The sequence below is a fragment of the Phascolarctos cinereus genome, unplaced genomic scaffold (assembly GCF_003287225.1).
Source record: "Phascolarctos cinereus isolate Bilbo 61053 unplaced genomic scaffold, phaCin_HiC Scaffold_2;HRSCAF=192, whole genome shotgun sequence".
Taxonomy (NCBI): domain Eukaryota; kingdom Metazoa; phylum Chordata; class Mammalia; order Diprotodontia; family Phascolarctidae; genus Phascolarctos; species Phascolarctos cinereus.
The window spans coordinates 58,999,899-59,012,785 of NW_027555625.1; the positions used below are offsets into that span (position 1 = coordinate 58,999,899).

At 40.3% G+C, this 12,887-nt stretch overlaps 1 protein-coding gene across 1 annotated transcript in view; it reads right to left on the bottom strand.

The window, feature by feature from the left end:
• The window catches only part of ATP2C2 (ATPase secretory pathway Ca2+ transporting 2), a 112,350-nt gene that overhangs the window by 54,676 nt on the left and 44,787 nt on the right, over positions 1–12,887 (bottom strand). Inside the window, exons 4-7 of the mRNA XM_020989260.2 lie at positions 7,083–7,172; positions 6,080–6,115; positions 5,915–5,976; positions 3,290–3,398 (exon numbers count right to left, since the gene is read on the bottom strand). Of these exons, the coding sequence (XP_020844919.1) occupies positions 3,290–3,398; positions 5,915–5,976; positions 6,080–6,115; positions 7,083–7,172 (297 nt within the window). The remainder of the gene's footprint in view (positions 1–3,289; positions 3,399–5,914; positions 5,977–6,079; positions 6,116–7,082; positions 7,173–12,887) is intronic.

The window sequence follows — 12,887 nt, forward strand, 5'->3', positions numbered from 1 at the left end:
CTCTCCTCTCCTTTCTTCTCTGTCTGTCTGTCTTTCCCCACCCCACTCCTCATCCCTGGTGGCAAGCAAGAAAAGAATAGCAGAGCTGTAAGCCTCTCTTTCTCTCTAAATCACTTTGGATTGATCTGTCTCTGTGTAGGATGCTGGAAAAGCTGTATGACATAGAGAGCTAGCCTCAGCCCCAGACCTCTAACACATCTTAGCTGGGTAGCCATGATAAAGATACTCTGCCTCCAGACAGTCCTCTAAGACTATAAGTTGTAACAGTTGCTGATAGAAGGTATTTCCTCTCCAGGAATTCCCAATCCCAGTGAAGTCAATGGTTGTACTTCCCAATAGAATGTAAGTTACCCAAGGGCAGGGATTACTACATGTTTGCCTCTGCATTCCAAGCATCTAGCAGAATACCTGGTACATAGAAGGTGCTTAATAATGTCGAATGAATTCAATTCAAGAGAGCAGCCTCAGTAAGCAGTAGGAATGGGAGCCAGACAGCCAGGATTTAAGAATGAAATGTCAAGAAGAGGCAGCTGGGGTTGATATAGATCAGAACAAGTGATCAAAAGGAAGGAAAGAGAGTGACAGGCAACTACAAAGACAGGCCGCACTGTGGCTCTGATGGCAAGCAGGAGGAATTGGAAAAGATAGGGTATGGTTGAGACGGACAGCAGAAAAGAATTTGCAGTCATTTTCTCCCTCAACCAGACACAAAGAAATGAGTTTGCTTTGTCACACCCATGTTCTTAAATAGTTATTTCCCCAGCTCCAAAGACAAAGCATTACTTGGAGTTCTGACAAATTCAATTCAAGTCACCTTTTATTTCATGAATGTCAGAGAAGAAGAAAGCTATGACCTGGTCTTACTGGTTGTACCAGGTCAGCCTATGCGGCTGAGGTCCCCGTCCTTTGTCTTCCACTGTGAAGAAGATGGTGTTTGGTTAACCCCCAGTTCTAGGGCCCATTCTTTAATATACTGCTTTTTGAAACTGGAATGGTTTCAAAACATATTTAAACCCATCCCTGACCACATTTTCCTGGTTTAACAAGTAGTTTTACAGTTCCTATTGTAAATAAACAAACTTATCGGCTTTTACATCAGGCTGTAAAGTGTCAGAAGTAAAATCTGCAGACTATGACTATGAGATCGTAGAATGTCAGAGCCAGAGGGCTTAGAACACAGAATGGCAAAGCTAGCAGGAGGTTTACAACACAGATGTCAGAAATGGGAGTGGGTTTAAGACAGAATGTTAGAGCTGGAAGGGACCATAAAAGTTACCTGGTCTAACCTTCTAATTGTATACATCAAAAAGTAAATCCTGGAGATAAGAAGTGACTTGCTCAAGGTCACCTTGAGTTTCAAATGACCTCCCTGGCTTCCTTTAAGTCCCAATTAAAATCCCGTCTCCTATAGGAAGGCTTCCCCAATCCCTCTTCATCCAGTTTCTTCTCTCTGTTAATTATTTCCTATTTATCCTGTAAATAGCTCAGTTTGTATATATTTGTTCACATATTGTATCCCCCATTAGACAGTAAGTTTCTTGAGAGCAGGACTGTCTTTTGCCTCTTTTTGTAACCCCAAACCTTAGCACAGTGCCTGGCACATAGTAGGTGTTTACTAAATATTTATTGATTGATTAATTGACTGACTAAAGAAAATCCATGCCATATTAAAGCCTTGAGAAATTGTAAACCATTAGAAGTTTCAATTTGGCCAGTAAATGGACACCATCACTTTTCATGTTTATTGGTCTGCCCTCCTCTTTATTCGCCATTCCTTACTAGGTCAGGGTTTGACAACCTTTCAAAAACAGTCCACCATATTGCTAGCGTCTATTATTTTGGCACAAAGGCTTGGGCTGGAGTGGTAAGGAAGCATGCCAATGTTTGCAAACTGTTGCTGAGGACAGTAGGGAAGGGATGGGAAAGGAAGGTGGGGTAGAGGCACTAACGAACTGAGACTATCACTGGAAATCAGCCCTCACTGTCCATGTGCACTGAGGTAATGGCTTACAACTAGTATGTTGGTATATATGCCTTTCAGGTCTGCATTGCAAAGAACTTGTTTCTGTGTCAAGAACTTTATCTGGAGCCAGAAGCATCCTGGGAGTGAAGAGTTAGAGATCAGAGGCTTTTAGATCTAAAGGGGATCATAGGGATCATCCAGTCAAAGGATCATAGACTGAGATATAGAGCTGAAATGAACCTTAAAGGTCTGGTCATCCCAACCACTTCATTTTGCAAGAAGAAAAGTGATGAAAAGAGGGAGGACAAGTGACCTGTCTGACGTCCCATCGGTGGTAAGTGGAAGAGGTGGTTTTTTTACCTCAGTCCTCGGACTCTAAATTCAATGTTTCCCAACTGTATTCACTGCTCCCATATTTTATCAAGGAGGAAACTACTGGCCAGAGAAGAGAAGTGACTTATCCTAGGTCATACTGCTAATCAGGAGCAGAACTAGGAATTAATTTCAGATCTTTTTGACTCCAAAGCTCATGTTTTTTCTAATATACCACAATTCAGGGTCATTGTCATAGATATCTGTCAATACTACAATATTATATTATATTATTCTTAAAATCTTGTAGTACATCAATGCTCTCAAGTACCACTAAGCTATATAGGACTGTTCATGCCTACACTAAATGGTGCCAACAATACCCTTTTCCTTCTGATGTGCTGCTTCTAATCAGTCAAGGATTGGAGAATCAAATAACCATAATTGTTTCAGTTCTGAATAAAGTTAAGAGTACATAGGTCCTGGGGCACCTCGGTGGCTCAGTGGATAGAGCGCTGGGCCTAGAATTAGGAAGACTCGTCTTTATCTAGCCACAGACACTTACTAGCTGCGTGACCCTGGGCAAACCACTTAACCTTGTTTGCCTCAGTTTCCTTATCTGTCAAATGAGCAGGAGAAGAAAATAGCAAAACGTTCCAGTATCTTTGCCTAGAAAACCCCAAATGGGGTCACTAAAAGTCAGACACGACTCAGTAATAGCAACCTGGGTTTTGAATGAAGGACTTTGCTGCAGATGGAGCCCAAAGTACTTGAACCTAGTAAAATGTATTTAGCTTCTCAAAGGATTTATAAGTCTCCTTTCATTTTCCACATTGTATTCTCAGATTGCCAGAGAAGCAATCTCAGCATGAAGTCTGCTTTATTTTGTCATAGGAGATCTCTTACAAAGTGAGTAATTTGTAAGTGTATGTAAGGTAAAAACAGAACACCAACACAATTGAAAGTGACCAAAACAGTACACTGTGTAACGTCTGCAAAGCTGGGCGTCCTTACCTCTATCAGTCGGATGTCGGCAGGAACCCTGTCTCCAATCGAGAGGCACACAATGTCTCCGGGGACAAGATCTCGGGCAAGCACACGCTGCACTTTCCCCTCTCTTATGCTGAACATTCGAATCAGATAGAAAACAAGAGCATCCATGTTGAAAGAAATGTATTTTACCTACTAACGATGACTGCACAAAAACAGATCTGAAAGAAGAGTCCTTTTCATTAACAAACTTTTTTTTTTTTGCTTTAGGGGTCGATCATTGGTAGAAAGATCAAAGAATCAAACATTTTCTTATTCATGACCAAAGAGTATTTCTGTTACATAAAAAATTATTGTGAGAAAAAAAAAAGCTAAAATTGCCCTGTTCAAATAACATTGATTTAAGGTTTACAAAGTGCCTCTTCCTGATAACCCTGTGAGGTAGATGGCACAAATATTATCTCCATTTTAGAGATTAAAAAATAGTGAGACCCAGAGAAGTTAATTGGATTGTCTGGGAAATGTCTGGGTCAGAATTTGAACCCAGGTCTTCATTCCACATCTACAGCTCTTTTCACTACACCACACACAAAGAAATGTCCCACAAAAGATGCACATACATACAACTATTGTTTTTCTTTAAAACATAACTATCTTACCCTTTTAGAACACTCAGCCATACATATTTATTTGAGGAAACTGAGAAAGTTTAAGTGTAATTAAGTTGTTGTTCAGTTGTTTCAGTCACATCCAACTCTTCATGATCTCATTTAGAGTTCTCTTGGCAAAGATACTGGAGTGGTTTGCCATTTCCTTCTCCACCCATTTGATGGATGAGGAAACTGAGGCAAACAGGGTGAAGTGACTTGGCTGGGGTTACACAGCTTGTAAGTGTCTGAGGCTGGATTTGAATTTGGAAAGAGGAGTCTTCCTGACTCTAGGCCTAGAGCTCTGAATTATTCACTGCACCATCCAGCTGCCCCCAAAGTGGCTTGTGCCACATCTCCAGGTCAGGAGTCAGACTAGACAAATGAACACCTAAAACATGAGCCCCGAGGCCAACTGCTAGACTTCCAACATCTCATTCTTATTCTCTCCTTTCTTTCATGGCTGCCCATCACCACAGCCCTGCCACCCAGAGAAGTCACAGATGGGAGCTGGGATTTTCTTGGGCTAACTTCCTAAATCCAAACACTTCTTAACAACAGAGGCCTCATGGCCTCTCCCGAGCTCCAGTGTACTGTGGCTCAAGTTTAGAGACAGGTTGAGGAAGGCTTATGTTTATTTTGGTGCTGCACTTGATTTCTGGGAAGAAAGAAACAGCAAATTCTGACAGATTTTCGTATTTTCATTATATTGTTCAAATTCACATTTCTGTTCCAGAATTAGGCTGAAGTTGGAAGAAAGAAACTAAGGATTAAAACATTCCACAGTAAATTTGAGGAACATAAACCTCCCTGCTTAAAATATGAATAACTGACGGCACAGATTAAGACTTTGGCCTGTTCTCTCACAAAGGAAAAACTTTAATGAACTTAGCTCCGTCACAGTGAATTCTAAAGACGTTAATACCAACATAATTGACATTCGATAATGAATTTCCAAGGGAGTCCTCCCTTGACTCTGACCACAGAATTTTAAGGCTGGAAGAAAAATAATAAGGGGTCACCTTCACTTTCTGGGCGAGGACATTGAGACCCAGATGAATTAAATGATTTGTCCAAATAAATGGCTTTCTGTTGTTGCTCAGTCATTTCTGTCACATCTGACTCTTCACAACCCCACTTTGTGTTTTCTTGACAAAGATACCGGAGTGGTTTGCCATTTCCTTCTCCAGCTCATTTGACAGATAAGGAAACTGAGGCAAACAGGATTAAGTAACTTGCCCAAGGTCATACAGCTAATAAGTATCTGAAGCAGGATTCGAACTCATGACAATGAATTTCTGATGCCCACTCCTCCATCCATCATGCCACCTAGCTGCCCCAAAGACATGGCATAGAAGGCACTGAATCATGGGCCTTCTGGCTCTTGATCCACCATTTCCCCTACGGCCTTGCAGTGATCTCTAAGTACAAATCACTTTCTTGCTTATTTTTCAAAACTACAATAACTCCCAAAATCAAATAGGGGCACATATAGAGAAACCCAGGTCTAAAAGAGTCTCCTCCATAACAACGAGATTCAGAACACTGAGGCTCTGCTGACCTTCAGAAAATCATTCTCCTCCTTTAATCTTCAGTGGCCTTATCTGAAAAGTGCAGGGCATTGGATAACATGACTTCTGAAGTTCCTTTAGCTCTAAACCATATGCTCTTGATCAATTCTCTTTACACATGAAAATGTGCTCTAAAAGAAATTTTCTTTGTGAACAAAAAACCTACCAATAACCTGTAGCCTGGCACTTAATAAATGCTTGTTGACTTGATAATTAACTAATTATTGTTAATTATAATAGTAACACGACTTGTCCAAAGACACACAACTACTTGGTTGCAGAGTCAGTACTAGAGTTCAGGTCTTGATTCCAAGAGCAGTACTCTCTCCATCAAACCACACACGTCTTTGGGAATGATTTTTGCCATTAAATTTATTGGTTCATTAATTTATACAATTAATGTGTAAATTCCTAGGAACCATCTCACTTACCAGTTACATTCTGGAGGCACAAGCTTGCTGAGTTCTTCCAGAGACTTCTCAGATCGGTATTCCTGATAAGAAGCACATGATAAAGGTTGTTCCAGAATAGAACTTCTCTAAAGTTGGACAGCTTCATGGAGTTACCAAGACAGCATGCTTCATGGAATAACTTACCTGAATGAAGGCTACTGTAACCACAATCAGTACGGCCTGAAAACAAATTGGGAAAATAATTAACTTTGAAATGGGTCAGGATAAAAGGGATAGGGTATAAATTGCTCTCTAGTATTCCCTGACAGTTCTATAGGCCTTTGGGAACAGGAAAACTGAAGAGTGAAGTGGGTGAGGTGAGATGCAGTTCCAAGACAAAAGAGAAATTGCTTCTATGAGCTATAAAAATATCCAGAACTACGCTTGGCTAATCCAGTACACTGCCCTGAGGTCACATACTCAAAGAGGCTCATGTGAGAGGAAGCTATGAATTACAGAATTTTAGAAAAGGAAGAGAGTAACTAGTCCAGCTTCTTTTCAGAAAGGAAGAAAACTACAAACAGCAAAAAAGCCAAAAAAAAAAAAAGGGGGGGCAGCTAGGTGGCACAGTAGATAGAGCACTGGCCCTGAGGTCAGGAGGACCTGAGTTCAAATCTGCTGTCAGACCAAACACTTGACACTTACTAGCTGTGTGACCCTGAGCAAGTCATTTAATTCTGATTGCCTCACCAAAAAGCAAAACACAAAAACAAAAAACAGAAAGGAAGAAAACTTAGCTTAGTGATAAAAGATGGCAAAGTCATACAAGCTAGTTAAGTGGCAGAAAGAAGGAAGGGTGTGAACAGTCATTGAGCCCTTGTTATTTATGTAATCTCATCTGATTCTCACAACAACTCTTTGAGGTAGGTGCTATTATCCCCATCTACAGTTAAGGAAACTGAGGCAGCCAGAGGACAAATAACTCTATCAAGGTCATGTAACCAGTAAGTGTCTGAGACTAGATTTGAACTTAGGTCTTCCTGATGCCAGACCCAGTGCTCTATCCACTGCACCACCCAGCTACTGTTTGTGAGAGGCCAAACGAAAACAGATCTTGAAATTCCTAGTCTACTGTGATACTTACTACTAAGAAAGTAGGCAGCTCTATTGATTTCTAGTCCTTGTTTACGGCTTCTCATCAACTCACCATTGTGATGCTCACGGCGTCTTCATATTCTTTGGTAATCACGCTTACTAAGGCAGAACCCAGAAGTAACAGGATAAGTGGATTCTTAAACTAAGGAAAGAAATAAAAAGTCTATACCAGTTATGCTGGTCCGCATTGAAAAAGAGAAACATACTTGTGGGTAGGTATTGCTTGGGAGTGGGGTGGGATACGAGTAAGATTCTGTTGTCCAAGCTGTTGCCCAGCTGTTTCTATACTGCCTTCCAATTCATCTATGACAGTAAACTTTCATCAAAGGCATTTTTCAAGTATTTTCATTTCAAATACCAATACCCACCTATGGTTTGAGAAATACAGCTGAACAAGTTGTGGAATGCTACTGTATAATAAGAAATGATGAGCTCAATGATCTTAGAAAAACATGGATAGACTTGCATGAAATAACAGCAAAATGAGCAGATACAGTGACAGAATGTTGTTTTAAGAACAACTTTACGGGCAGCTAGGTAGCACAGTGGATAGAGCACCAGCCCTGTATTCAGGAGGACCTGAGTTCAAATCTGACCTCACATAACAATTACTAGCTGAGTGACCCTGGGCAAGCCATTTAACCCCATTGCCTAGCCAAAAAAAAAAAAAAGAAAGAAAGAAAAGAACAACTTTGAGCGAATAAGTCATTTTGACTATTATAAATACCCAAATTAACTACAAAAGATCTATAAAGGAAGACACTATCTGCTTCCAGAGAAAGAATTGATAAATAGAGGCACGTATAGGATTGTTTTACATACATACATACATACACACATGCATTTATGTCTCATGGCAGCCATCTCTAAAGTGATGGGGAGGGAAAAAAAAGAAAAAAAATTGACATAACTTTATATTTAAAAGAAATGGCAAGTTGTACATAATAAATTTGCAGTTTCATATGCAATCTTTTTTTTATTATCTCATGTTATAGAAATGCTTGTTTTAATCATAAATTAAAAATAAAATTAATTTAAAAAATCTACAATATACTCATAGTAACTTATATCAAATTATTTACCATCTTAGGGAGGAGGAAAGGAAGGAAGGGAGGGAAAGAATTTGGAACTCAAAAATTTAAAAACAAATATTAAAAGTTGTTTTTACATGTAATTGGGAAAAATAAAATATTCATTAAAAATAGGAAACATTTTATTACAAAAATATTTATAGTTGGATTTTTTGTTAGAGTGAAAAATTGGAAGAAAGAAATCTGTATGTCCAACAACTGGGAAATGAATAAATAAATTATGACTTTTACATAATGAAATACTACAGTCCTATAAAATATGAATACCAAGAAATAGGGAAAGTGATATGAAACAAGAGAAAGCAAGGTCATAAAAATGACAAGAGCATACAAATTGACTACGATCACATAAAACAAAAGGCAACATGTCTTTAGAAGTACACAGATATTCTTGGAAAGAGACAAAAAGCCAATATTCTGGTATCATTCTTATTAACACAAGTCATATTTTTTGAAATCTAAATGCTCAGCTGGATGTCATAGAGACATCTTAAATTCAATCTGAAAAATTCAAATTGAAAGACAACTCAATATTCCCCCCAAGAACTCACCCCTCTTCCTAACTTTTTTATTACTGTCAAGGACGCTGCCATCCTCCTACTTACCTGGGATCACATCCTTCGTCACACTCAGTCACATTCCTCCCACATAGCCAATCTGCTACCAAGTTTTGTCATTTCAGCTTTCACAACATCCCTTCACATAACCAGCATCCTGGTGCAGACCTTCAGTGTCTCGTGTCTGGACTACGGCAAGAGCCTTCTGGTTGGTCTACCTGCCTCAAATCTTTCCTCACTACATTTGCCAAAGTGACCTCCCATAAGCACAGGGCTAACTATGTCACTCTCCACCAAATCCTCTCTGCTAAACTCCAATGGCTTCCTATTACTCCCAGCATCAAGTATAATATCAGTACATCTTGAGAATAGTAACAACTATCAATTACTTACAACTTAGTGTAAGCTTGTTTGCTGCTGTGATCATTTTCTTCCTAGATTTTGAGGAAAGAGGCAGCTCTCAAGGGAATTTGAATATAGAGGGGAGTTGGAAGGTAATTATAGGGCATGGGGCACTTGTATTTAAAAAAGAAAACGAGGCAAAGAATGACACATACATGATATAAACATCACAGGGGTTCTGACCAATACCATATCTATTCAGGCATGAGAGAAGGCTTCATGGGGAAGGTAAGATTTGAGCTGGGATTTAAAAAACGGGCAAGATTTAGAATAAGAGAAAGAAATGTGGAAAAGATTTCAGGCAAGAGCATTACTCATCCCAAGATGTGGAGGCTAGAATGTTCAAAAAATATTTGGAGGGCAGGTGAAATGGCCATGTTGGAACAGTGGATCTATGTCCTAGAGGGATGAAAAGGTGGAATGGCATCTCCCCAACTTCTCTTGTGCTTTGTGTGCCCCCAGATTCTGGAAACTCCACGAAGGCAAAGGAGATGATACTTCTTTAACTTCCTCTCATATACCTAATCAGCCTCCTTCTTGCCCAAACCTATCCAACAAACAACTACTATGTGCAATGTTCCACAGTAAGAGCTAGGACTGCAAAGACAAAACAAAGGGTCCTGCCTTCACAGAGCTTACATTCTAAGCAGTGCCCAGCCAATAAACACTCTAAAGAGCAACCTCCATCTAAGGTCAAAGTCCATGCCCAGGAGATGCCCCCTCCCTCCTTCAAAGTTGTCACTAAACTTTTTTTTTCCTTTATAAATTTATTTATTTTTAGTTTTCAATATTTACTTCCACAAGATTTTAAATTCCAAATTTTCACCCCATCTTGCCCCTCCCCCCACCCCAAGATGGCATGCATTCTGAATACCCCTTCCCCTAGTCTGCCCTCCCTTCTATCTCTCCCCCCCTTCTCTTATCCCTTTCCCCTTCTATTTTCCTGTAGGGCAGGATAGATTTCTGTACCTCATTTCCTGTATTTCTTATTTCCCAGCTGCATGTGGAAACATTTTTTTTAAACATGTATTTTTAAAACTTTGGGTTCCAAATTTTCTCCCTTCCTCCCACCCCACCCACCCTCATTGAAAAGGCAAGCAACTCAATACAGGCCATACATGTGCAGTTATGCAAAACACTTCCATAGTAGACATGTTGTGAAAAACTAACTCTATTTCCCTTAATCCTATCCTGCCCCCCATATTCTATTCTTTCTTTTGACCCTGTCCCTCCTCAGAAGTACTTCTTTCTGATTACCCCTTTCCCAATCTGCCCTTCTCTCTATCATCCCCCTGCTCTCTTGTCCCCTTCCTCCCCTATTTTCCTGTAGGGTAAGAGTATGTTATTTCCTCTTTAAGCCAAATCCTATGAGAATAAGATTCACTCATTCCCTCTCACCTTCCCTGCTTCCCCTCCACTGTAAGAACCTTTTCTTGTCTGTTTTGTGTGAGAAAATGTATCCCATTCTACCTCTCCCTTTCTCCTTCTCCTAGTATAATCCTCTCTCACCCCTTAATTTTATTCTCCAGATATCACCCCTTCATCTTCAACTCACCCTGTGCCCTCTATCTATCTATCTATCTATCTATCTATCTATCTATCTATCTACATACATACATATAATTTTTTCCTCCCACTACCCTAATACTGACAAAGGTCTCATGAGTTATAAATATCATCTTTCCATGCAGGAATGTAAACAGTTCAGCCTTAATAGGTCTCTTATGATTTCTCTTTCCTGTTTACCTCTTCATGTTCCACTTGAGTCTTGTATTTGAAAGTCAAATTTTCTATTCAGCTCTGGTCTTTTCATCAAGAATGCTTGAAAGTCCTCTATTTCACTGAATGACCATTTTTTCCCCTGAAGGATTATACTCAGTTTTGCTGGGTAGGTGATTCTTGGTTGTAATCCTATCTCCTTTGCCCTCCGGAATATTATATTCCATGCCCTCTGGTCCCTTAATGTAGAAGCTGCTAAATCTTGTGTTATCCTGATTGTGTTTCCACCATACTTGAATTGTTTCTTTCTGGCTGCTTGCAATATTTTCTCCTTGACCTGGGAACTCTGGAATTTGGCTACAATATTCCTAGGAGTTTTCCTTTGGGGATCTCTTTCAGGGGAGATTGGTGGATTCTTTCAATTTCTATTTTGCCCTCTGTTCTAAATATCAGGGCAGTTTCCCTTGAAATTTCTTGAAAGATGATGTCTGGCTCTTTTTTTGATCATGGCTTTCAGATAGTCCAATAATTTTTAAATTCTCTCTCCTGGATCTATTTTCCAGGTCAGTTGTTTTTCCAATGAGATATTTCACATTGTTTTCTAATTTTTCATTCTTTTGGATTTGTTCTACTGTGTCTTGATTTCTCATAAAGTCACTAGCTTCCAATTGCTCTATTCTAATTTTTAAGGAAGTATTTTCTTCAGTAAGCTTTTGGACTTCCTTTTCCATTTGGCCAATTTTGCTTTTTAGGGCATTCTTCTCCTCATTGGCTTTTTGGACCTCTTTTGCCATTTGGGTTAGGCTATTTTTTAAGGTGTTATTTTCTTCAGTATTTTTTTGGGTCTCCTTTAGCAAGCTGTTGACTTGTTTTTCATGATTTTCTTGCATCACTTTCATTTCTCTTCCCAGTTTTTCCTCTACTTCTCTTACTTGCTTCTCAAAATCCCTTTTGAGCTCTTCCAAGGCCTGGAACAGATTTGTATTTTTCTTGGAGGCTTTGGAGGTGGGAGCTTTGACTTTGTTATCTTCTTCTGGTTGTATGTTTTCATCTTCTTTGTCACCAAAGTAAGATAATATAGTCTGACTCTTTTTGCGAGGTTTGGTCATGATCCCAGCCAACTACTTGAGTTTTAAACTCTTTGTTAAGGTAAAGTCTGCTTCCAATGTGGAGAATGTACTGTCCCAAGCTTCGGGGGTTTGTGTAGCTGTTTTCAGAGATACTTCTAGGGACCTGTAAATTTTCAGTTCTTCCAAGGTGGTATGATAAGGGGCGAGGTGTTTACTCTTTTCCTGGCCTGTGCTCTGGTCTTTGAGTGACTGGCCACAAGCAGTCTTTTCTCTCTTGGAACTGTGAGGGGGGTTTCCTCTCCACTGGCCACTACAAGCTCTACCGCGCCAGTGCTTCTCCTCACCCCAGGACTGCCACCCCAGAACTGTGACCCAGATCCAAGCAAGGGCAAAGCAAGAGATTCCTATCTCAGCACTGGCAAAGAGATCCCTGCAGTCCCCCTCTGATCAGCCACCCGATTCCCCCTCAGTCTGTGGGCCAGAAGTTCAGAATGCAGCCACCGCCCTGGTGCCTGTGCTCTGAGCTCTGCACTCTGGAGCTGGCTCTGACCTATCTCCTCTCTCAGCACCGCAGAAACAGACTTTTCCCACTGACCTTCTAAGTTGTCTTTGGCATTAGTGGATTGAGGAGTCTGGAAACTGCCACAGCTCCCTGTGTTTCATTTCTCTGAGGCCTGCTCCAGGTTCACTGTGGCCTGCACGCCCATGCTGAAATGCACTCCTCTTCCTGCCCGGTGTGATATGCCTTTCTGAACAACCATCCAGGCTGTCTTGGGCTGGAAATTTGTTTTACTCTATCTGGGTTCTGCTGCTTTAGAATTTATTTAGAGCCATTTTTTATGGGTATTTGGAGGGGTTTGGGGGAGAGCTCAAGCAAGTCACTGCTTTCACATTGCCATCTTGGCTCCGCCCCTTGTCACTAAACTTTTTACTAGCTTTTAACTGAAATTTAGCATTTCCTTCAATGATTTAAACACATGATCCTGAGGAGGGGCCCCTAGGTTTCACTGTACTGCCA